Here is a 26,213-nt window from a genome sequence, read left to right as displayed (position 1 = left end):
TTTGTTTTTTTTCCCTTTTAATTCCTTTTATTTTTGGCAGCGGGGAGGGAGGGAAGGGCCCGGCTGGAGCCCGGATCCATTTGTGGTTTTCCAGAGGCAGCAGCGGCCGGAGCTTGGGAGTCTCCGGGGAATGACTGGTGTCGGGAAAAGGGGAGCGGGGACAGGGGGAGGGAGGGGAGCAGGATCCAGAGGGATGGGAGAGGGGAAAACTGGGATGGGGGAGAGGGGGAATTGGGATTGGGAGATGGGAAAACTGGGATGGGAGAAGGGAAAACTGGGATGGGGATGTTGGAACTGGGATGGAGAGAGGGAAATTGGGATAGAGGAGCTGGAAACTGGGATGGGGGAGGAAGAAACTGGGATGGGGAGGAGGAAACTGGGATTGGGAGATGGAAACTGGGATGGGGAGATGGAAACTGGGATGGGGGAGGAGGAAACTGGGATGGGGGAGGAGGAAACTGGGATGGGGAGATGGAAACTGGGATGGGGAGAGGGAAACTGGGATGGGGGAGATGGAAACTGGGATGGGGGAGGAGGAAACTGGGATGGGGAGAGGGAAACTGGGATGGGGAGATGGAAACTGGGATGGGGAGAGGGAAACTGGGATGGGGGAGATGGAAACTGGGATGGGGAGAGGGAAACTGGGATGGGGGAGATGGAAACTGGGATGGGGAGGAGGAAACTGGGATGGGGGAGATGGAAACTGGGATGGGGGAGATGGAAACTGGGATGGGGGAGATGGAAACTGGGATGGGGGAGAGGGAAACTGGGATGGGGAGAGGGAAACTGGGATGGGGGAGAGGGAAACTGGGATGGGGGAGAGGGAAACTGGGATGGGGGAGATGGAAACTGGGATGGGGGAGATGGAAACTGGGATGGGGAGGAGGAAACTGGGATGGGAGAGAGGGGGAATTGGGATTGGGAGATGGGAAAACTGGGATGGGAGAAGGGAAATCTGGGATGGGGAGGTTGGAACTGGGATGGAGAGAGGGAAATTGGGATAGAGGAGCTGGAAACTGGGATGGGGGAGGAGGAAACTGGGATTGGGAGATGGAAACTGGGATGGGGGATGGAAACTGGGATGTGGGAGATGGAAACTGGGATGGGGAGAGGGAAACTGGGATGGGGAGATGGAAACTGGGATGGGGGAGGAGGAAACTGGGACAGAGCAACAGGGAGCCGGGATGGAGCAGCAGGACACGGGAAAAGGAGCGGGAAAGTGGGAATGGAGCGTGCTCCAAATGCCGCCGGCACCTGGCACGGGAATAAATCCCTGTTCCTGCTGGGATGGGATCTGCTCTGGGGCCGGAATCCCTGCTCCCACCTCCAAAGATTCCCGGAGCGGGACAGGAGCTGCGGTATCCGGGAGTGCCGGGATCCTGCGGGAATAACCGCAGCGGGGAGCGGCATTTTTGGGAATAAAGATCGGCGGGATTCTTCCCAGCGGGAGAAGTTCCTCTGCCTTTTCCCGGTTCCCGGGGACGCGGCAGCTGCCGCGACAGCTTGTGTTGGATCCGGCTGCTCGCGGCTTGGCTCGGGATGCAGCTGGGAAATCGGGAACAGCCTGGCAGCCACAGCATCCCGGGAAACTCAGCCCAGTCATTCCCAACCTGCAGAAAAATGGGAATCGCATCCCAACCATCCCGTGAACATCCTGGGAATCGCATCCCAACCATCCCATCTACATCCCGGGAATCACATCCCAACCATCCCATCTACATCCCGGGAATCACATCCCAACCATCCCATCTACATCCCGGGAATCACATCCCAACCATCCCGTGAACATCCTGGGAATCGCATCCCAACCATCCCATCTACATCCCGGGAATCGCATCCCAACTGTCCCATCGGCATCCTGAGAACCACATCCCAGCCATTCCATGAACATTCTGGGAATCACATCCCAACCATCCCATCGGCATCCCGGGAATCACATCCCAACTATCCCATGAACATCCCAGGAATCACATCCCAACCATTCCATCAGCATCCTGAGAACCACATCCCAGCCATTCCATAAATATCCTGGGAATCTCATCCCAGCCATTCCTGACTTGCAGAAACCTGGGGATCGCATCCCAGCCATCCCATCGGGATCCCGCAAATCACGTTCCAGCCATTCCATGAACATCCCCGGGAATCTCATCCCAGCCATTCCCGATTTGCAGAAACCTGGGAATCACATCCCAGCCATTCCATGAACATCCCGGGAATCAAATCCCAGCCATTCCCGACAGCCACAGCATCCTGGGAAACGCATCCAAACTTTCCCAACAGTATCCCAGAAGATCCCACACCCCATAACCCACACCCTATAACCCCCAGCACCCCATAACCCACAGCACCCCATAACCCACACACCCCATAATCCACACACCCCATAACCCACACCCCATAACCCACACCCCATAACCCACACGCCCCATAACCCACACACCCCATAACCCACACCCCATAACCCACTGCACCCCATAACCCACACACCCCATAACCCACACACCCCATAACCCACACCCCATAACCCCCACACCCCATAACCCACAGCACCCCATAACCCGCACACCCCGTAATCCACACCCCATAACCCACACCCCATATCACACACACCATAACCCCCACCCCATAACCCCCACACCATAACCCACACACCCCATAACCCCCACACCCTGTAATCCACACCCCATAACCCACAGCACCCCATAACCCACACCCCATAACCCACACACCCCATAACCCACACACCCCATAACCCACAGCACCCCATAACCCACACCCCATAACCCACACCCCATAACCCACACACCCCATAACCCACACACACCATAACCCACACCCCATAACCCACACCCCATAACCCACACACGCCATAACCCACACACCCCATAACCCACACACCCCATAACCCACACACCCCGTAATCCACACCCCATAACCCACAGCACCCCATAACGCACACCCCATAACCCACACACCCCATAACCCACACACCATAACCCACACCCCATAACCCACACACCCCATAACCCACACACACCATAACCCACACCCCATAACCCACACCCCATAACCCACACACACCATAACCCACACACCATAACCCACACCCCATAACCCACACCCCATAATCCACACCCCATAATCCACACCCCATAACCCACACACCCCATAACCCACACCCCATAACCCACACCCCATAACCCACACCCCATAATCCACACCCCATAACCCACACACCCCATAACCCACACCCCCCATAACCCACACACCCCATAACCCACACACCCCATAACCCACACACACCATAACCCACACCCCATAACCCACACCCCATAACCCACACACCCCATAACCCACACCCCCCATAACCCACACCCCACAACCCACACCCCATATCCCTACACCCATTGATCCCAGTGACCCCATGATCTGTCCCTGTCCCAGTGACCCCAGGGACCCCAGTGACCCCAGTGACCCCAGTGACATCCTGTCCCAGTCCCTGTCCCAGTGACACCAGTGACACCAGTGACACCAGTGACACCAGTGACACCCTGTACCTGTCCCCATCCCTGTCCCAGTGACACCAGTGACTCCCTGTCCCAGTCCTGTCCCAGTGACACCAGTGACACCAGAGACACCAGTGACACCAGTGACACCAGTGACACCAGAGACACCAGTGACACCGTGTCCCTATCCCCATCCCTATCCCGGTCCCTGTCCCAGTGACATCAGTGACACCAGTGACTCCCTGTCCCTGCCCATGTGACCCCAGTGACACCAGTGACACCCTGTCCCTGTCCCAGTCCCAGTGACACCAGTGACTCCCTGTCCCTGTCCCTGCCCATGTGACCCCAGTGACACCAGTGACACCAATGACTCCCTGTCCCAGTCCCTGTCCCTGTCCCCATCCCCATCCCTGCCCCAGTCCCTGTCCCTGTCCCCATCCCTGTCCCACCGTGTCCCACAGGGAATGTTCCAGGCTCCTTTTCCCTGCAGGAACCCTCCCAGACACGGAACCCAACTTTTCCTGGAGCACTTTGGGTTTCCCGGTGCTTCCCTGTCCCTCTGCATCCACAGAGCCCGGAAACATTCCCGGGAAAAGGGAAAAGAGCACACCAGGGGACACGGGAGGACAACCCCGGAATGGGGGCAGATCCCTCGGGAATCGATTCCATGGGAATATCCAATCATTCCCATCCTCTGGAGCTATTCCAGCCATGCCGGCCCCTCCAAGCCCCTTTGGGACGGGACCGGTGTCACCCCTGTCCCGAAGGCTCCTCAGGGACGGGAGGAGCTCTGGAGAGCTGTTGCCTTTGGAATTCCCTGGTTGGAATTCCCGGAGGGACTCTGGAATTCCCTCGGGATGGTGTCAGGGCTGGTTTGAGGTGCCAGGACAGGTGTGAGGGACAATTGTCCCCGGTTTCGGGTGACGGCAGCTGGCAAATCCCGGCCCGGGCTGGAAAACGTTCCCTGCTCCAGCTGGTCCTGGGCTGATCCCAAAATCTGGGCAGCAGGAAAAGTGGGAATTCTGCCCCTGTGCCCCGGCCAGGTGAGACCCCACCTGCAGAGCTGCTCCAGCTCCGGGATCCCAAAATCAGTGGGACACGGAGCTGTGGGAGCGAGGCCAGAGGAGGCCCTGGAGCGGCTCCCGGGGCTGGGAGAGCCGGGAATGTGCAGCTGGATCAGGGAAGGATCCCGGGAATCCTGGGAGCCACATCCCGAGGCTCCAGGGGCTCCGGGATTTGGGAAAGGGCCGCAGGGCCAGGAGCCAGGGAATGGCTTCCCACTGCAAAGGGGAGCTGGGAGCTTGGGAAGGAATTCCCAGAGAATCCCTGGAAGGGTCCAAATAAAGATGGTGAAATGGGATAATGGAACGGGGTGGGATAATGGGATGGGATAATGGGATGGGGGCGCAGGTTGGGGTGCGGGTGGAGACTCAGCTCTGGAACAGGGCTGGAATTTGTGCTTTGGGATCTGTTTGGATCGGGATTTGCACTTTGGGATCTCTTAAGGTCAGGATTTGGGCTTTGGGATCTGTTCAAGTTGGGATTTGTGCTTTAGGATGTGTTAGGGCTGGGATTTTTAAGACCTGTTCAGGTCAGGATTTACCCTTTGGGATCCTCTCCTAGGGCTGCCTTTTGGGATCTCTTTGGGTCAGGATTTACCCTCTGGGATCTGTTCAGGTCGGGATTTGTGCTTTGGGATCTGTTTGGGTCAGGATTCACCCTTTGGAATCTGTTCAGGTCAGGATTCACCCTTTGGGATCTGTTCAGATGAGGATTCATTCACCCTTTGGGATCCGCTCCCGGGGCTGCCTTTTGCACCCCCCTTCCCCTCTCGCCCTCACCTCCCTCTCCCCTCCCTCCGCTCTCCAGGTCTCGCTCTCCCCACCCGCTCCGCCCCCTCCCCTCGCCACACCCGGGGGGTCCCCGGGGGGCTCCGGTGCTGAAGGACAGCTCCGCCCTCTCCCCCTCCCTCCCTCCCTCCTCCCCATCCCTCCCTCCCTCCCCATCCTCCCTCCTCCCTCCGCTCCTCCGCCGCCTCCGCCGCCTCCCCCGGCCGCCCGCCGTGCCCGGGCGCTGCCGCCATGCCCCAGCCGGCCCCGCCGCTCCCCGCAGCCGCCTCGGGCGCACCATGAAGCGGCAGAACGTGCGCACCTTGGCGCTCATCCTCTGCACCTTCACCTACCTGCTGGTGGGAGCCGCCGTCTTCGACGCTCTCGAGTCCGAGGCGGAGACGGCGGAGAAGCGGCGGCTGGAGGCCAAGAGCCGGGAGCTGAAGAGCAAATACAACCTGAGCGCCGAGAGCTTCCGAGAGCTCGAGCGGGTCGTGCTCAAGCTCAAGCCGCACAAGGCCGGCGTCCAGTGGAAATTCGCCGGCTCCTTCTACTTCGCCATCACCGTCATCACCACGATAGGTACCGGCTGAGCCGCCGCGCCTTCCCCCCCTCCCCACCCCGCTCCGGTTTTTTGGGGGGGTTTCGGGGTTTTGGTTTTAACTCTCCCCTAAAAATTGTGCTCGGGGGATCCGCCCGGGAAGTGCGGGGAAATCCCTGTTTGGTCCCTGAGGGAGCTGCTGGGTGCTCTGGCGGTGGGATCGGGGTGATCCCTTGTGCTCGGTTCTGTCGGCACCGGGAAGATCCATCCCGCGCCTTCTGTCTCGCATCCCGCTGTTATCGGGGCGATCCCTCTGCCCGGATCCCTGTCTCACATCCCTTGGGATCGGAGCGATCCCCCTGCCGGGACCCTTCTGTCCCCAAATCCCTTGGGATCGGGGAGATCCCGCTGACAGCACCCTCCTGTCCCCAAATCCCTTGGGATCGGGACGATCCTCCTGCCCGGAACCCCCTGTCCCAAATCCCTTGGGATCGGGGCGATCCCTCTCCGGCTCCTCCAGCACCGGGAAAAACCTGCCCGGACCCCCCCCCCCCGTCCCCAATCCCGCTGTTTTCGGGGCGATCCCTCTGCCCGGATTCCGGTCTCTGATCCCTTAGGATCGGGGCGATCCCCCCGCCCGGACCCCCCTGTCCCCAAATCCCTTGGGATCGGGGCGATCCCTCTGCTCGGTTCCGCCGGCACCGGGAAAATCCCTCCCGCACCTCCTGTCCTCAATCCCTTGGGATCGGGGAGATCCCTCCCCGGCTCTTCCAGCACCGGGAAAACTCCGCCCGCAACCCCCCCCCCCGTCCCAAATCCCTTGGGATCGGGGCGATCCCCCCGACAGGACCCCCCCAGTCCCCAAATCCCTTGGGATCGGGCCGATTCCCTCAAATCCCCCCCGAATCCCCCCCAAATCCTCCCCAAATCCCCAATCCCGCCGCGCCGGAACTTCCACCGCCTCTCCCAGCGGGAAATCCCCGCCCGAGCCCCGGGATCGGGAATTCTCCCCAGCCCTGGGATGGTCCCCAAGCCGCTGTCACCTCCCGCCGGTGGCTCTGCTGCCCCGGAACCCCCTGGGGGACCCCCAGCCCGGGGAGGGGACAGGGACCTGTCCCAAAAGGGTCCCCGGCTCTGAGGGGACAGGGACGTGTCCCTCTCCCAGCTCCGAGGGGACAGGGACGTGTCCCTATCCCAGCTCCGAGGGGACAGGGACGTGTCCCTCTCCCAGCTCCGAGGGGACAGGGACGTGTCCCTCTCCCGGCTCCATGGGGACAGGGACGTGTCCCTCTCCCAGTTCCGAGGGGACAGGGATGTGTCCCCGAAGTGTCCCCAGCCCGGGGGAGGGGACAGGGAGGTGTCCCCACCCTGCCAGGCTCTCCCAGGGGATGTCACCGCTGTCCCCCACAGTGAAGGATGTCCCCAGCCATGTCCCCACCCCGGGAAGTGGCACTGTGACACTTTGGGACCTGCCCCTCTGTCACCCGCACTGTCACCCTCATTGTCACTTCCCTGTCACCCCCATTGTCAACCTTCTGTCACCCTCATTGTCACCCCCCTGTTATCCCCCATTTCCACCTCCTGTCACACTTCTGTCACCCGCACTGTCACCCTTCTGCCACCTTCAATGTCACCCCTCTGTCACCCCCAATGTCACCCCTCTGCCACCCTCATTGTCACTTCCTGTCACACTCATTGTCACCCCCCGTCACCCTCAATGTCACCCCTCTGTCACCCACACTGTCACCCCCCTGTCACCCCCATTGCCACCCCCTGTCACCCCTATTGTCACCCTCTGTCACCCCCATTGTCACCTCTGTCACCCCTTGTCAACCCCTCTGTCACCCACTGTCACCTCTGTGGCCTTTGGGTCCCCTCCAGGGGTGGCCGGGGTCACCCAGTGTCCCCTGGTCCCCAACTGCCCCAACCTCAGTGCTCTGGGGACAGCGAGGGGACAGCGAGGGGACACGGGGGGGCAGCGAAGGGACACGGGGGGGACACGGGGAGGGACACAGGGAGGGACACGGGGGGACACAGGGGGAGAAATGGGGGAACACGGGGGAACATGGGGGGACAGCGAGGGGGACACGGGTAGGCACATGGGGGAGACATGAGGGGACACAGGGGGACACACAGGGGACAGGCCACCATTCCCATGGGTCCCACGGAGCAATGGGATAATGGGATAATGGGATAATGGGATAATGGGATAATGGGATGGTTTGGGGACAGTTTTTGGGGTGTCCTTGAGTCCCAGTGCTGTCACACGGATTTTGGGGTTCCTGCGGATTCCCGGGGCTGTCACATGGATCCTTGTGGATTCCTGGGATTGGGACATGAATTTTGGGATTCCTGTGGATTCCTGGGATTGGGACGCGGATCTTGGGGAGCTGCTAGATTCCCACATTTGGGATGTGGCTTTTGGGATGCTTCCCAGGCCCAAAATCCTGGTGTCGGGATTCAAAATAATTCCTGGAGCTGAAACACCAGGCTCGGGGTGTTCGTTATTCCCAGGACTGTTATCCCGGTGTTCGTTATTCCTGGAGCTGTTATCCCAGTGTTCGTTATTCCCGGAGCTGTTATCCCGGTGTTCGTTATTCCCAGAGCTGTTATCCCAGTGTTCGTTATTCCCGGAGCTGTTATCCCAGTGTTCATTATTCCTGGAGCTGTTATCCCAGTGTTCGTTATTCCCAGGGCTGTTATCCCGGTGTTCGTTATTCCTGGAGCTGTTATCCCAGTGTTCGTTATTCCCGGAGCTGTTATCCCAGTGTTCATTATTCCTGGAGCTGTTATCCTGGTGTTCGTTATTCCTGGAGCTGTTATCCCGGTGTTCGTTATTCCTGGAGCTGTTATCCCAGTGTTCATTATTCCTGGAGCTGTTATCCCGGTGTTCGTTATTCCCAGGGCTGTTATCCCGGTGTTCGTTATTCCCGGAGCTGTTATCCCGGTGTTCGTTATTCCTGGAGCTGTTATCCCGGTGTTCGTTATTCCTGGGGCTGTTATCCCGGTGTTCGTTATTCCCAGGGCTGTTATCCCGGTGTTCATTATTCCCGGAGCTGTTATCCCAGTGTTCGTTATTCCTGGAGCTGTTATCCCGGTGTTCGTTATTCCCAGAGCTGTTATCCCGGTGTTCGTTATTCCCAGGACTGTTATCCCGATGTTCGTTATTCCTGGGGATGTTATCCCGGTGTTTGTTATTCCCATTATCCCAGTGTCAGTGTCAGGCTGTTCATTATTCCCAGGGCTGTTTTCCCAACGTTTATAATTCCCATTATCCCGGTGTTTGTCATTTCCGGGGCTGTTATCCCGGCGGCAGTGTTCGTTATTCCCGGAGCTGTTATCCCGGTGTTTGTTCTTCCCACCCTCGGGCTGTTCATTATTCCCGGGGCTGTTTTCCCAACCTTTATTATTCCCATTATCCCGGTGCCAGGATGTTGGTTATTCCCAGGGCTGTTATCCCAGTGTTTATTATTCCCAGGGCTTTTATCCTGGGAATTCTGTTATTCCTGTTATCGCCAGGGCTGTTATCCCGCTGTCAGTGTTCGTTATTCCCGGGGCTGTTATCCCGGTGTTTGTTATTCCCGGAACTCTTATCCTGGTGTTTGTTATTCCCACCCTCAGGCTGTCCATGATTCCCGGGGCCGTTATCCCAGTGTTTATTATTCCCATTTTCCCAGTGTCAGGATGTCCCTTATTCCCAAAGCTCTTATCCCGGTGTTAATTATTCCCATTATCCTGGTGTTTGTCATTCCCGTTATCCCAGTGTTTTCCATTCCCATTATCCCGGTGTCAGGGTGTTTGCCATTCCCATTATCCCATTATCCCATTATCCACGTGTTTACAATTCCCATTATCCCGGTGTTTTTCAATCCTGTTATCCTGTTGTTTGTCATTCCCATTATCCCGGTGTTCTCCATTCCCGTTTTCCCATTATCCTGGTGTTTTCCATTCCCATTATTCCGGTGTTCTCCATTCCCATTATCCCGGTGTTCTCCATTTCCGTTTTCCCATTATCCCGGTGTTTTCCATTCCCATTATCCTGGTGTTTTCCATTCCCATTATCCTGGTGTTTTCCATTCCCATTATCCTGGTGTTTTCCATTCCCATTATTCCGGTGTTTGCCATTCCCCTTATCCCGGTGTTTTCCATTCCCATTATCCTGGTGTTTTCCATTCCCATTATCCCGGTGTTCTTCATTCCCATTTTCCCATTATCCTGGTGTTTTCCATTCCCATTATCCCGGTGTTTTCCATTCCCATTATCCCGGTGTTTGCCAGTCTCGTTTTCCCATTATCCTGGTGTTTTCCATTCCCATTATCCCGGTGTTTGCCAGTCCCGTTTTCCCATTATCCTGGTGTTTTCCATTCCCATTATCCCGGTGTTTGCCACTCCCGTTATCCTGGACGGGATGGGGAGAACCGGGAATCTCCAGCGGGATCCAGCGAGATCCAGCCCATCCCAAAGATCCTGGAATGCCGGAGAGGGACACGGATCTGCTGGGATCTGCTGGGATAGATCCCAAGGAACCGCGGCCAGGGCTCGGGATGAGGATTCCCGGAATCCCAAACCTGCGGCCCAGCCGGGAATCGCGAAGGGAACGGCCCCAAATGGCTTTTCCTGTATCCCATCCGGTTTTCCCAGAATTCCCAGGGATGAGGGGGGAAGGGGCTCCGACATCCAGATGTGTGGGAAGATCGGTTTTCCCAAAATCCCATCCCTGCCGGCAAAGCTGGGATGAGGCCGGAATGACGGGAGATCCAAATCCAGGCCTGCCAGGGAAAAGGGGGAGAAAATCTCGATATTCCCATGGGATTCGGATTTCCAGGGCAGGGAAAAAGGGATTTTTATTCCCAGGAATTCACCACCCAGCTCTTGGCGGGACAGGGAAAAGCCAAACTGGGATCGGGAAGTGGGGCTGGATCCCGGTGGGATGGGGGAAGGAAAATCTGGGATTGCAGATCCTGCTGGGAAAAGTTGGGATCCGTTTTGGGTTGGGGTTTGGGGTTTTTTTCCCCTTTTATCCATGAAAAAAGCTGGGAGAGGAGCAGTTCCTGGTGCTGCTCCGGAGCTTTCCCATGGATCAATCCTGATCCCAAAATAACCCGAGCCCAAAAAACCCCGATCCCAAATAAAAATGATACCTAAAAAAATCTGATTCCAAAAACCCAATCCCAAAAAATCCCAATCCCAAAAAAAACTGAATCCCAAAGAACCCGAATTCCAAAAAATCCCAATCCCCAAAAAAAATGATACCCAAAAAAACCTGATTCCAAAAACCCAATCCCAAAAAAATCCCAATCCCAAAAAACCCTGTTCCTAAAAGAATTTGATCCCAAAAACCCAATCCCAAAAAAAAACCCCTGATCCCAAAAATCCAATCCCAAAAAAACCTGATCCAAAAACAACTTGATCCCCTAAAAAAACTGATCCCAAAACAACCCAATCCCAAAACCCTGATCCCAAAAATCCCCATCCCCAAAACCCCAATCCCAAAAAGCCTGATCTCCAAACAACCTGATCCAAATAAACCCGATCCAGAAAACCTGATCCCTGAAAGACCTGATCCCAAAAAACCCAATCCCAAAGAACTGACCCCAAAAAAATGATCCCTCCCAAAAAATCCCAAAAAGACTGATCCCAAAAAAACCCGATCCCAAAAAATCCCAATCCCCAAAAAAACTGATCCCTCCCCAAAAAAATCCCAAAAAGACTGATCCCAAAAAAATCAATCCCAAAAAAAATCCCAAACATCCCAATCACAAAACCTGATCCCCTCAAAAAAACAATCCCAAAAAGACTGATCCCAAAAAACAAGATCCCAAAAAAACTCCTGATCTTAAAAATCCTTATCCCAAAAAAAACCCTTAGTCCCAAAAATCCTGATCCTAAAGCCCCAATCCCAAAACTCCTGATCCCAAAAACCCCGATCCCAAAACAACCATATCCCTTCCCGCCCCTCTGCCCCCTCTGGGAGAAAGGCACCAAATTCCCTGGATTTGGAGATGAAGGGAAAAACTCTGGAAAAAAATTTATTTCCCCCCCAAAATTTGGGGGAATTTCCGGGATAAGGAGCCCCTTCCCTCCCATCACCCCCTCAGGATATTCCTGTTCCCGTTCCTCAAAAAATCCCAAAATTTCCGTGGAAATCGCTGGAATTCCCAAAAAATTTGGGGGAATTGTTGGGATAAAGGAGGTGGAGCGCTTTGGGAATGATTCCCCGCCTCGGGATATTCCTGCTCCCATTCCACAAAAAAAAACCCAACCAAAATTTCCATGGAAATCTGTAAAAGCAGATCCGGCTTTGGAATTTACAGGGAAGGGGGGGGAATATTCCTGGAATTCCTGTTCCCTGACGGCTTTTCCTGGGAAAGCCATCCCGGCCATCCCGGGGCTTTGTCGGAGTGGAAAACCGGGATCGCTTCCCTCCCTTTTCCCTGCTCCACGTTCCTGGATTCCTCCCGGATCGTCCCCGCCGGGAATGGGGGTGGATGAGGAGGTGGGGAATTCCCTTTGGGAATTTCCTTTGGGATCCGAGGCGCTTCCCGGCGGGATGGGGATTGAGGGGTGCCAATCCCAGCCTGGATTCCAGGGAATGGCATCCCAAGGATGCTCCAATGATTCCGAGGCCTCCTGGCTTTTCCCATGGGATTCGGGGCAGGGATCGGGATTGGGGCCCTCTGGATCCTCCCTCTCCCATCCCCCGATCCTGCCCAGGCTGTGAATTCCCGGTTTTTTTCCATCCAGGCCGTAAAATTCCAGCTCCTGGCCTTTCCCAGCCGGTTCCTCCTTAAATCCCAACCGGGAACGAGGAATGCTGACCATGGGTCAGGGGGATCCGGGTCAGGAAAAACCATCCCAGATTTCTGGGATTTTCCCGGTTTTTCCTGAGCGTTGGGGCTGGTGGATCAGGCTCAGGGTGCATCCAAGAGCCTTTGGAATGGGATTTCTGGGATGGGTGGAATCAGCAGCTCCCAGGACAAAGGGACTGGATCCATTCCTCATTCCTGTCCTGCATTCCCATCCGTCATCCCCATCCCATATCCGCATCTCGCATTCCCACCCCGGATCCCCATCCCATAATCTCCATCCCACATCCTTTCCCATGTCCCCACCCTATATCCCAATCCCAATCCACATCCTGCATTCCCACCCCATATCCCCATCCCACATTCCCATCCTATATCCCATATCCACATCCTACATTCCCACCCCACATTCCCACCCTGGATCCCCATCCCATAATCTCCATCCCAATCCACATCCCATGTCCCCACCCCATATCCACATCCCAATCCACATCCCACATTCCCACCCCATAACCTCATCCCACATTCCCATCCTATTATCCCATATCCCCATCCCACATTCCCACTCCATATCCTCATCCCATAATCTCCATTCCCCATTCCCCTCCCATATCCCCATCCCCATCCTATGTCCTCATCGCAGATCCTCATCCCAGATTCCCACCCCATATCCCCATCTCATATCCCACATCCCGCATCCCCTTCCCATATCCCATCCCGCATTCCCACCCCATATCCCAACCCCCGCCCCATATCCCCATCCCATATCCCACATCCTGCTTCCTGTCCCACATCCCATCCCGCATTCCCACCCCATATCCCAATCCCCGCCCCATATCCCCATCCCGCATTCCCACCCCATATCCCAATCCCCACCCCATATCCCCATCCCAGATTCCCACCCCATATCCCAATCCCCATCCCATATCCCCATCCCAGATTCCCACCCCATATCCCAACCACCACCCCATATCCCCATCCCAGATTCCCACCCCATATCCCAATCCCCACCTCATATCCCCATCCCAGATTCCCACCCCATATCCCAATCCCCATCACATATCCCCATCCCAGATTCCCACCCCATATCCCCATCCCATATCCCAAATCCTCATCCCACATCCCTTATCCCCATCCCACATCCCCATTCCCAAGGATCCTTTGGAATCTGGTCCCCCTTCAGAGGTGCTCGGGACCCCCCGGATGCTCCCAGTCCCAAAACCCCAATCCCAAACTCCCTTCCTGGACTGGGATCCCCCTTCCCGGGAGGGACCTGGCCACCAACCCCTGCCCGTTTCGGGACACGGATCCATCCCAAAATCCGTAAGGAACGTTTCATTCCCGCCGGAGCGCCCCCCGGAACACGGTGATCACACCCCAGGGGTGTCCCAGCCCATTCCCGGCGTATCCAGCCTTATCCAGGGGCTCGGGACCCCCCTTCCCCCTGCGGGGCCCCCCCTTTTTCCAGGGAACGGGGAGGGCCAGGAAGGGCCTGGCGGGGCCCCAGAATCCAAGGAAAAATTGCCAGTTTTGGCGCAAACAGGGATCTTGGCCGGCTCCGGGATTTTCCATGACTCCATCCCGACCCCCCTGGCCGCGCTGGGGGGGGGAGGGGAGGGATCAGGCACCCCCCACATCCCAAAAATTCCAGGGAGGGGGAAGGGATCCCAGTGCGGATCCAAATCCCTTTGGGAATGAGGCGGGAATTTGGGATGTGGGAATAAAGGGGGGAGTTCGGGATCCGGCCCCACATCCAACCCCACCCCCCACCCCAAATCCCACTGGGAATGGGGATTCCTGGGGATCCCGGATCCTTGGGATCCCATGGGGGGCTCCCAGATGGATCCAGCAGCGGCTCCGTGGAATGAGATCCGGAAAAGGGGGGAGATGGAGCCAAGGGGATTTGGGGATGTGGAAGGAGAGAGGGATGGAGGATGGATCCAGGGATCCAGGGATGGATGATGGATGACACATGATGGATGGATGGATGGATGATGGATGGATGGATGATGGATGGATGGATGATGGATGGATGATGGATGGATGGATGGATGATGGATGGATGATGGATGGATGGATGGATGGATGGATGGATGGATGGATGGATGGATGAATGATGGATGATGGATGGATGATGGATGGATGGATGATGGATGGATGGATGATGGATGGATGGATGATGGATGATGGATGGATGGATGGATGGATGGATGGATGGATGGATGGATGGATGATGGATGGATGATGGATAGATGGATGGATGGATGGATGATGGATGGATGGATGGATGGATGGATGGATGGATGGATGATGGATGGATGGATGGATGGATGATGGATGGATGGATGGATGGATGGATGGATGATAGACGGATGGATGGATGGATGATGGATGGATGGATGGATGATGGATGGATGGATGGATGGATGGATGGATGGATGGATGGATGGATGATGGATGGATGGATGATGGATGATGGATGGATGGATGGATGGATGGATGGATGATGGATGATGGATGGATGGATGATGGATGGATGGATGATGGATGGATGGATGGATGGATGATGGATGATGGATGGATGATAGACGGATGGATGATGGATGGATGGATGGATGGATGGATGGATGGATGGATGGATGATGGATGGATGGATGATAGACGGATGGATGGATGGATGATGGATGGATGGATGGATGATGGATGGATGGATGGATGGATGGATGGATGGATGGATGGATGGATGATGGATGGATGGATGATGGATGATGGATGGATGATGGATGATGGATGATGGATGGATGATGGATGGATGGATGATGGATGGATCAATGGATGGATGATGGATGGATGGATCCACGGATGGACAGCTGGCTCCATGGGTCCATGGGTGGATGGATACAAGGATCAGCTGGAACAAGAACAGTCGGGATTCTGGGAATCCCAGGGGTGCTTCCAGCTCTTCATTCCCACTTCAGCCCATCCCAGATCCCATTCCCTGCTCCAGCTGCAGGCGCTGCCCTCAGCCCCATCCAGAGATTTTGGTGTCTCCAGCCCCATCCAGGGATTTTGGTGTCTCCAGCCCCATCCAGGGATTTTGGTGTCCCAGCCCCATCCAGGGATTTTGGTGTCCCTGCAGGACCCGGGTGTGTCTCGTGGCCGCATCTCAGTGCCAGCTCCATGTTTTCCCATGGAATTCCGCAGCCGCTCTTCCTGGGAATGCCGAGGTCTCCCGGGGGACAGCTGCGTCCCCTCCCCCAGCCTGGGGACAGCGGGACAATGATTCCAGCTGGGAACAGTGGGATCCCAACTGGGAACAGCAGGATCCCAACTGGGATTAGCGGGATCCTTACTGGGAGCAGTGGGACTGGGAAAGGGCTGGCACCAGGAGGCTCCTTCCATCCCCCTGTTCTGATCCCTGAATCTCCCTGTTCCTGTTCCCTGGATCCCATCCCCTGCTTCCCTAAATCCTTGCCCCATTCCCCAAATCCCTGCCCCATTCCCTAAATCCCTGACCTATCCCCCAAATCCCTGCCCCATTCCCTGCCCCATTCCCTAAATCTCTGCCCCATTCCCTGCCCCATTCCTGTCCCATTCCCTGCCCCATTCCCGCCCCATTCCCTGTCTCATTACCTGCCCCATTCCCGCCCCATTCCCTGTCTCATTACCTGCCCCATTCCTGTCCCATTCCATGCCCCATTCCCTAAATCTCTGTCCCATTCCCTGCCCCATTCCCGCCCCATTCCCTGTCCCATTTTCTAAATCTCTGTCCCATTTCCTGCCCCATTCCTGTCCCATTCTCTGCCCCATTCCCGCCCCATTCCCTGTCCCATTACCTGCCCCATTCCCTAAATCCCTGCCCCATTCCCTGCCCCATTCCCGCCCCATTCCCGCCCCATTCCCGGCGCTCCCTCTCCCGCAGCTGTCCCGCTAATCCCGGCCATCCCTCTCTCCCCGAGCCGGGATTGGCTCCAGGCCCGGCTCCAGCCCCGCACCTGCTCCGGCCCCGGCTCCAGCCCCGCTTCTCCAGCCCTAAAAAGGCCAGAATTCCTTCGGGAAGTGTCATCCTCCCTCCCTGGGGACACGATCCCTGCTCCCGCCGCATCCTGAGCCCGGGACACGGGAAGGGTCGGGAATGGGGGCAGGAGGTGGGAAAGGAGCCAGAATTCCTGGCTTTATTCCCGGTGCGTTCCCAGAGGGACGTGCCCTTCTCTCCAGCACCATTCCTCGCCACCCGCGGCTCCCGGGGGGATTTGGGGGTCACCCCCCGCGGCGTTTTCCAGGGGTTTTCCCTCTTCCCGCTGGCTGGATGTGCCATTCCCGAGTTTCCCCCCGTCCTCAGACGTGCCGGAGCTCAGGCGGCTCCTGCGGAAACCGGGAGCGGGGGGGGATCGGGGGATTGAGGGACAGCTCGTGAACTCCCTTCCCTCGGGAAAGAGGGATAAAAATAACTCCGGGAGGCCGGAGAGGGATGGAGAGAGAGCCTGGAGAGGGCTGGAGAGGGCAGGGAAAGGCGGGGAAAGGTGGGGAAAAGCAGGAAAAAGGCAGGAAAAAAAGGCGGGGGAAAGGTGGGGAAAGGTGGGGAAAGGTGGGGAAAGGTGGGGAAAGGTGGGGAAAGGTGGGGAAAGGTGGGGAAAGGAAAGGAAAGGAAAGGAAAGGAAAGGAAAGGAAAGGAAAGGAAAGGAAAGGAAAGGAAAGGAAAGGAAAGGAAAGGAAAGGAAAGGAAAGGAAAGGAAAGGAAAGGAAAGGAAAGGAAAGGAAAGGAAAGGAAAGGAAAGGAAAGGAAAGGAAAGGAAAGGAAAGGAAAGGAAAGGAAAGGAAAGGAAAGGAAAGGAAAGGAAAGGAAAGGAAAGGAAAGGAAAGGAAAGGAAAGGAAAGGAAAGGAAAGGAAAGGAAAGGAAAGGAAAGGAAAGGAAAGGAAAGGAAAGGAAAGGAAAGGAAAGGAAAGGAAAGGAAAGGAAAGGAAAGGAAAGGAAAGGAAAGGGGCAGGAGGATGCTCAGGGAGGTTTTTGGGAAGACCCCCGTGGGCACTGCTGGAGGCTCCATCCCCAAAAATCTGGAAGGTGTGGGGGAGGTGTGGGAATTTTTGGGACGGGGGTGGGGAAGGGCGGGATGAGGGATCGGGATGTGACTCTGGGGGGAGCAGGAGGAAAAGGGGGAGAGGGACACCGGGAACCGGGAAGGGACACTGGGAGCAGAGGTGATGATTTCTGATGATGTTCCCAGGTGTTCCCCAGATGTCTCACAGATATTTCTCAGGTGTTCCTCAGATGTTCCCCAGGTGTTCCCAGGTGCTGCTCTCCATAAATTCCCTCTCCATGGATTCCCTCTCCATGGATTCCCTCTCCATGGATTCCCACCCATCGATTCCCTCCCATGGATTCCCACCCATCGATTCCCTTCCATGGATTCCATCTCCATGGATTCCCTCTCCATAAATTCCATCTCCATGGATTCCCTCTCCATAAATTCCATCTCCATGGATTCCCTCTCCATGGATTCCCTCTCCATGGATTCCCTCTCCATGGATTCCATCTCCATGGATTCACTCTCCATGGATTCCCGCCCATGGATTCCCTCTCCATGGATTCCCTCTCCATGGATTCCCTCTCCATAGATTCCCTCTCCATGGATTCCCTCTCCATGGATTCCCTCTCCATGGATTCCATCTCCATGGATTCACTCTCCATGGATTCCTGCCCATGGATTCCCTCCCATGGATTCCATCTCCATGGATTCCCTCTCCATAAATTCCATCTCCATGGATTCCCTCTCCATGGATTCCCTCTCCATGGATTCACTCTCCATGGATTCCCGCCCATGGAGTCCCTCTCCATGGATTCCCTCTCCATGGATTCCCACCCATGGATTCCCACCCATGGATTCCCACCCATGGATTCCCTCTCCATGGATTCCCTCTCCATGGATTCCCGCCCATGGATTCCCTCTCCATGGATTCCCTCTCCATGGATTCCCTCTCCGTGGATTCCCTCTCCATGGATTCCCTCTCCATGGATTCCCACCCATGGATTCCATCTCCATGGATTCCCACCCATGGATTCCCTCTCCATGGATTCCATCTCCATGGATTCCCTCTCCATGGATTCCCTCTCCATGGATTCCCTCTCCATGGATTCCCTCTCCATGGATTCCCTCTCCATGGATTCCCTCCCTGTCTCTCACATGGAAAGGATCCCACGGCAGCTCCTCCCCGGAGGAGATCACACGATCCCGGTTTCCCCCTCGCTCCAGCTCAATCCAGTGTGCGCCCAGGGGTTGGCAGCGAGGGGGACACGGAGTCGGGATGAGGGACACGGAGTCGGGATGAGGGACACGGAGTCGGGATGAGGGACACGGAGTTGGGATTAGGGACAGGATAGTGACTAGGGAGAGGATTTGGATTAGGGATACGGAGTCAGGATTAGGGATAGGATTGGGATTAGGGACAGGATCGGGATTAGGGACAGGATTGGGATTAGGGGTAGGATCGGGATTGAGGATAGTATTGGGATTAGGAACACAGGGTCAGGATAAGAGACATGGAGTCCGAATTAGGGACAGGATCAGGATTAGGGACAGGATTGGGATTAGGGATGGGATTGGGATTACGGACACCGGGTCAGGATTAAGGACACAGAGTCAGGATTAGGGACATGGAGTCTGGATTAGGGACACAGGGTTGGGATCAGACACAGGATTGGGATTAGGGATAGGATCGGGATTAGGGATAGGATTGGCCATAGGGATTGGCAAAATCCTCGGTTTCCTCATCCTTTCCTTGGAACTGGAAATCCCCAAAATCCTCAGTTTCCCCATCCTTGGCCTTGGAGATTGCCAAAATTCCAGATTTCCCTGCTCTTGGTCCTGGAAATCCCAAATATCCCTGATTTCCCCATCTCCAGCGAGTCCGGGATGGGAATTTTGGGAACCAGGATCTCCCATTCCCATTGGTCCCCACCCAAACCTCGTCACTGGCACGGCATTCCCAAAGAAGCTGTGTCTGTCCCCGGATTCCCAGAAGTTCCCGAGGAAATGTTGGATGGAGCTTGGAGCAGCCTGGGAATAGCGGAAGGAGTCGGGGTTGGAACAGGATCAGCTTCCCACACAAAGCATTCCATGAATCCATGATAAAAGACACTCAGAATCCATCCCGGGGGGTTTTTATGGAATTCAGGGATGGAAAAGGGAAGAGAGACCCTTTCTGGAGTTGGGAATTCCTAGTGAAGCCCCTGGATCCCAAAATTCCTTCCTGGAGAGGCGTCGGGATGCGGCTGGATCCAATCCAGCAGAGCCGGAGAGAGATTTGGTCTGGAATACCAGGACAGGAAACAGCTCCCACTCCCCCAGGGTTGGGATTTTGGGATCTCAGGAAGGAATTCCCAGCTGGGAGGCTGGGGAGGGGCTGGAATTCCCAGAGAATCCCTGGGATCATCTAAATCCGTGCCATATCACCGCGGGACGGAGGAACACGTCACGCCCACAGTGCGACTCTTCCGGGATATCCCATCCCATCCCATCCCATCCCATCCCATCCCATCCCATCCCATCCCTCAATCCCATCCCATCCCATCCCATTATCCCATCATCCCGTCCCATTATCCCATCCCAATCCCATCCCATCCCATTATTCCATCCCATCCCATTATCCCATTATCCCATCATCCCATCCCATTATTCCATCCCAATATCCCATTATCCCATTATCTCATCATCCCATCCCATTATCCCATCCCATCCCATTATCCCATCCCAGTATCCCATTATCCCATTATCCCATTATCCCATTATCCCATTATCCCATTATCCCATTATCCCATTATCCCAATATCCCAATATCCCAATATCCCATTATCCCAATATCCCAATATCCCAATATCCCAATATCCCATTATCCCATTATCCCAATATCCCATTATCCCATTATCCCAATCCCACACCGACCTTTTTCCCGTTTCCCGCTCAGGCTACGGTCACGCTGCGCCGAGCACGGACGGCGGGAAGGTTTTCTGCATGCTGTACGCGCTGCTGGGGATCCCGCTGACGCTGGTGATGTTCCAGAGCCTGGGCGAGCGCATCAACACGCTGGTGCGGGCGCTGCTGCGGCGCCTCAAGCGCCGGCTGGGCATGCGGCGCCCCGAGGTGTCCATGGCCAACATGGTCAGCATCGGCCTGGTGTCCTGCGTGGGGACGCTCTGCATCGGCGCCGCCGCCTTCTCGCACTACGAGAACTGGAGCTTCTTCCAGGTGAGGAAAAAAAATCAGTGGATTTTATTTTATTTTATTTTATTTTATTTTATTTTATTTTATTTTATTTTATTTTATTTTATTTTATTTTATTTTATTTTATTTTATTTTATTTTGTTTTATTTTGTTTTATTTTGTTTTGTTTTATATTATTTTGTTTTGGTTTGTTTTGTTCTATTTTATTTGTTTTAAGTTTTAATTTTTTAGTTTTTTAATTATTTCATTTTTATTTTTTATTTTTTTATTTTTATTTTTTAATTTCTTTATTTTTTATTTCTTTATTTCTTTATTGCTTTATTGCTTTATTGCTTTATTTCTTTATTTCTTTATTTCATTTTTTAATTTCTTCATTCTTTATTTTTGTCTTCATTTTTTTATTTCTTTATTTCTTTATTTTTTTCTTCATTTTTTATTTCTTTATTTTTTATTTTTTCTTCATTTTTTTATTTCTTTATTTCTTTATTTTTCTACTTCAATTTTATTTCTTTATTTCTTTATTTCTTTTTTTTTTTTTTATTTTTCAAGTATTGTTTTATTTATTAACTTTAATTTCTTATTTATTGTTATTTTTATTTTTATTTTTTAATTATTACAGTTTATTTATTTATTTATTATTTTCTATTTTCTCTCTTTTTTTATTCATTTATTTATTTATTTTTATTATATGTTTATTTTGGTTTTCCGGTTTTTATTTATTTTATTTATTTTTTACTTTCATTTTTTACTTTTATTATTTTTTATTATTTATTCATTTTTCATTTCTTCTTATTGTCTTTTTTTATTTATTTTATTTTGGGTTTTTTATTTATTTATTTTACTATTTATTTATTTTTATTATTTATTTCTTCTTATTTTTTTTGAAATTTATTTTTTATGTATATAATTTTAGAAAGTTTCAATTAAAATTTTAAATTTTAAATATTAAAGAGATTTCCATCAATTCCTCCCTCGGAGCTGCGGTCAGCCCTGTCCTCATCTTTTATTATTATAACGATGTAATAATAGAATAATAGAATAAAAGAACACTTGAATAATATAAAAGCATAATAATATTATATTATAATATTATAACATTTTAATATTGTAACATATTCATATAACAATATAATGATATTATAATGTAATAATATAATAATATAGTATAGTATAGTATCATATCATATATCATAACATAACATAATGTAATGTAATAAAGTACAATATAATAATATAATATAATATAATATAATATAATATAATATAATATAATATAATATAATATAATATAATATAATATAATATAATATAATATAATATATTTACTATAATATAACCCTATTATATAATATTATAACCCTAATATATAATAATAAATATATAATAATATATATAATTATATATATAATAATATATAATATAACCCTAATATATAATATTATATATAGAAAACATGACCATACTATAACCCTATTATATAATATTATAGCCCTAATATATGATATATATATAATAATATATCTATACAGTAATATATATAATATAACCCTAATATATAATATTATATACATAAAACATGATCATACTATAATATAACCCTATAATATAATATTATAACACTAATATATAATAATAATAATACAATAATAAATATATAATAATATATATAATATTAATATATATTATAACCCTATAATATAACAATATTATAACATATTATAACATAATGTAACATAATGTAACATAATATAATGTAACATAATATAATATATTGTAACATAATATAATATAATATAATATAATATAATATAATATAATATAATATAATTACAACACAATAACAATATAATAACGATATTATATATATTTTACATACCATAATATAACCCTATTATATAATAGTATAACCCTAATATATAAAAATCTACTATTATTATTATTATTATTATTATTATTATTATTATTATTATTACCCTAATAATAATAATAAATATATATATATAATATCTAATATATATAAAACATGCCCATACTCTAATATAACCCTATCATACAATCTATATACCCCCTGTCCATCCTCTATCACCCCCTACACAACATTTAACCCCTTCCTGCCCGCCCCAGGCCTACTACTACTGCTTCATCACGCTGACCACCATCGGCTTCGGCGACTACGTGGCGCTGCAGAAGGACCAGGCTCTGCAGACGCAGCCCCAGTACGTGGCCTTCAGCTTCGTCTACATCCTGGCGGGGCTGACGGTCATCGGCGCCTTCCTCAACCTCGTGGTGCTGCGCTTCATGACCATGAACGCCGAGGACGAGCGGCGCGACGCCGAGCAGCGAGCGCTCCTGGGCCACGCGGTTCCCGGCCCCGCCGCAGTGCCCCCGGCCGAGAGAAGGTTCCGGAACGTTTACGCCGAGGTCCTGCACTTCCAGTCGGTTTGCTCGTGCCTGTGGTACAAAAGCCAGGAGAAGCTGCAGTATTCCATCCCCATGATTATTCCCAGGGATTTGTCGGGGTCGGATACGGCCGTGGAGCGCTCTTCGCCCGCTCGTTGCGTGGAGACGCCGGAGCATCGCTGCTTCTGCCGCTCCCGCCGTTCCGCCATCAGCTCCGTGTCCACCGGGCTCCAGAGCCTGGCGGCGTTCCCGGGATTCACCAAGCGCCGCAGCTCTGTGTAGCCCCTTCCTCATCCCCAACCCAGCCTGGATCCCTCCCGGAGCGGGACGAGGCCGCCTCGGGCTCCGGGACCTCACGGGAGCGGGACCCCTTGGCTCCGGAATGGACTTTAATTTATCTTGGATTTCCATTTCAAACCTCTTGGATTTCCATTTCAAACCTCTTGGATTTTAATTTAAAACCTCTTAGATTTAAATTAAAACCTCTTGGATTTTTAGTTTCAAACCTCTCTTGGATTTTTAGTTTCAAACCTCTCTTGGATTTTTAATTTCCAGCCTCTTGGATTTTAATTTCAAACTTCTCTTGGATTTTAATTTCAAACCTCCTTTGGATTTAAATTTCAAACCTCTTGGATTTTAATTTCAAACCTCTTGGATTTTTAGTTTCAAACCTCTCTTGGATTTTAATTTCAAACCTCTTGGATTTTTAATTTCCAACCTCTCCTGGATTTTAATTTAAAACCTCTCCTGGATTTGATTTTAAAAGCTCTTGGATTTTTATTTCACCAAAAAAAACCCCAAAACAATCCTTGAAAATGTGAAACTGGGGAGAGCCTCGGAATCCGGCGGGATCGGGGCGCAGCCAGTCCTGCCCTTTCCCTGCTCTGGATCCTCGGGAATTCCCCGGGAAGCGCGGAAGGCCACGGAAATCAGGCTAAGAGGGGCTTAGCCGGAGCTTTTCCACATCAGCCGCCCGGAAAAGCAGCCGGAGTCACGTAGGCCGCTCCAAAATCTGGGATTTGGGGCCGGATTAACCCTTTGGAGCGGGAGCAGAGCTGGGAGTCCTCGGGATTTAGCGGGAATCATCCGTGGGAGGCTGGTTCATCCCGCAGGAATTCCGTTTGCATCCGTGCCGAGGATCCAGGGGTGGAATTGTTCCCCTCAGGGAAGGAGTTTTGGGGAAATCCGGGATATTTTCCCTTGGGATCCCCATTTCCATTCTCACCGAGGCTCCAGGGATGGAATTGTTCCCCTCAGGGAGGATTTTTTGGGAATTTTTCCCCTGGGATCCCCCTTTCCATCCTCCCCAGACTCTCCAGGGATGGAATTCTTACACCTGGGAAGGGGTTTTGGGGAAATCTGGGATATTTATCCCCCTGGGATCCCCATTTCCATCCTCCCCGAGTCTCCAGGGATGGAATTTTTCCCATCAGGGAGTTTTTTCTGGGAATTTTTTCCCCTGGATCCCCATTTCCATCCTCCCCGAGGCTCCAGGGATGGAACTGTTCCCATCCAGGACATTTTTTTGGGGATTTTTTTCCCTGGGATCCCCTTTTCCATCCTCCCCGAGGCTCCAGGGACGGAATTGTTCCTCCTGGGAAGGGGTTTTGGATAATCCGGGATATTTTCCCTTGGAATCACCATCTCCATCCTTCCCAAAGCTCTGGGGATGGAATTGTTTCTCCTGGGAAGGGGTTTTGGGGAAATCTGGGATATTTTTCCCCCTGGGATCCCCATCTCCATCCTCCCTGAGTCTCCAGGGATGGAATTTTTCCCCTGGAATCCCCATTTCCATCCTCCCTGAGGCTCTGGGAACGGGATTTTCTCCCTCAGGGAGGAATTTTGGGATCCCCCGGGATCTCCGTTTCCCACCCTCGCCGGGACTCCGGGGATGGAATCTTTCCCTCAGAGAAGCATTTGGGGGAAATTCGGGATATCACAACACTTCTCCATCCTTTTCCCCACACCCCACCACCGCCCTCACCCCTGGGATACTCCCGGAATTCCCTGGGATACCCCGGGGGTCGCTTCCGTCACCGCCGCCCCCACAGGGAAACAAAAATTCCCTCTTTTCCCATTCCCACTTTTCCAGGGTGGGATTTTCCCCTCCCAGCACCCAAAGCTCCCTCAAGGAGGAATTTGGGAATGTTTTGTCACTTTTCCGGAGAGGAAAATCCATGGATTTCTGATCCTTGAGATTCCAGAGGCTGTGGGTTACCAACGGCGGCGCTGCCCGTGGAATTCCGGGAATATCCGTCGGAGACGAGGCTCGGGGGACGCTTCCCGACGATTCCAGGGAGGAATTCCCGATTCCCACCGGGAAGGGTTTCCCTGGATCTGATGCCAAAGCCGATCGGTCCCGCTGGACCCAATTCCTTGGAGAGAGAAATAAAGGATTGCCGGAAGCTTGGGAGAGTCTGGGATCTTCCCGCGGGATATGGGGAGGGAGGAGGGGCTGGGAAAGGAGGATCCCGATCCCCTGGGATCGCGGCTTTGCTTCCAGTAATTCCCTCGGGATCTGGGAAAGGAGGATCCCGATCCCCTGGGATCACGGCTTTGCCTCCAGCAATTCCCTTGGGATCTGGGAAAGGAGGATCCCAATCCCCTGGGATCGCGGCTTTGCTTCCAGTAATTCCCTCGGGATCTGGGAAAGGAGGATCCCGATCCCCTGGGATCGCAGGATCGCCTCCAGTAATTCCCTCGGGATCTGGGAAAGGAGGATCCCGATCCCCTGGGATCACAGCTTTGCCTCCAGTAATTCCCTCGGGATCTGGGAGAGGAGGATCCCGATCCCCTGGGATCACGGCTTTGCCTCCAGCTATTCCCTTGGGATCTGGGAGAGGAGGATCTCGATTCTTTGGGATCTCAACATCATCTCCAGTTCTTTTCCTCAGGATCTGGGAGAGGAAGA

At 52.4% G+C, this 26,213-nt stretch overlaps 2 protein-coding genes across 3 annotated transcripts; one reads left to right on the top strand and one right to left on the bottom strand.

The window, feature by feature from the left end:
- On the bottom strand, nucleotides 1-5,904 carry LOC147654540 (uncharacterized). 2 transcript variants are annotated; one of them, XM_086875377.1, is made up of 3 exons: nucleotides 5,689-5,904; nucleotides 2,068-2,175; nucleotides 1-1,610 (listed from the first exon to the last, which is right to left on the bottom strand). In XM_086875377.1, exon 3 carries the CDS (start codon nucleotides 1,408-1,410, stop codon nucleotides 28-30), a length of 1,383 nt encoding a protein of 460 aa, XP_086731503.1. In that variant the 5' UTR covers nucleotides 1,411-1,610; nucleotides 2,068-2,175; nucleotides 5,689-5,904; the 3' UTR covers nucleotides 1-27. The 2 variants fall into 2 exon arrangements, 1 of the variants encoding a protein (XP_086731503.1); XR_015282627.1 differs by lacking the exon at nucleotides 1-1,610 and adding an exon at nucleotides 5,110-5,265 and having other exon boundaries at nucleotides 1,819-2,175; nucleotides 5,689-5,761.
- On the top strand, nucleotides 5,524-25,707 carry KCNK3 (potassium two pore domain channel subfamily K member 3). Its single transcript, XM_086875378.1, has 3 exons — nucleotides 5,524-5,917; nucleotides 20,646-20,926; nucleotides 23,027-25,707. Exons 1-3 carry the CDS (start codon nucleotides 5,635-5,637, stop codon nucleotides 23,582-23,584), a joined length of 1,122 nt encoding a protein of 373 aa, XP_086731504.1. The 5' UTR covers nucleotides 5,524-5,634; the 3' UTR covers nucleotides 23,585-25,707.
- The last annotated feature ends 506 nt before the right edge of the window (nucleotides 25,708-26,213 follow it).

Source organism: Cyanistes caeruleus, chromosome 2 (genome assembly GCF_971803275.1).
Source record: "Cyanistes caeruleus chromosome 2, bCyaCae1.hap1.1, whole genome shotgun sequence".
In the NCBI taxonomy this organism is placed as follows: domain Eukaryota; kingdom Metazoa; phylum Chordata; class Aves; order Passeriformes; family Paridae; genus Cyanistes; species Cyanistes caeruleus.
The sequence above is the reverse complement of the archived record's forward strand: the minus strand, read 5'-3'. Positions and strand labels throughout refer to the sequence as shown.

Bases quoted from the DNA above. Each gene is read 5' to 3' on its own strand.
- LOC147654540 (XM_086875377.1), bottom strand. From the start codon at position 1,410: ATGCCGCTCCCCGCTGCGGTTATTCCCGCAGGATCCCGGCACTCCCGG.
- KCNK3 (XM_086875378.1), top strand. From the start codon at position 5,635: ATGAAGCGGCAGAACGTGCGCACCTTGGCGCTCATCCTCTGCACCTTC. The intron at 5,918-20,645 runs GTACCGGCTGAG...TTTCCCGCTCAG, and splicing joins CACCGTCATCACCACGATAG to GCTACGGTCACGCTGCGCCG. The intron at 20,927-23,026 runs GTGAGGAAAAAA...TGCCCGCCCCAG, and splicing joins AGAACTGGAGCTTCTTCCAG to GCCTACTACTACTGCTTCAT.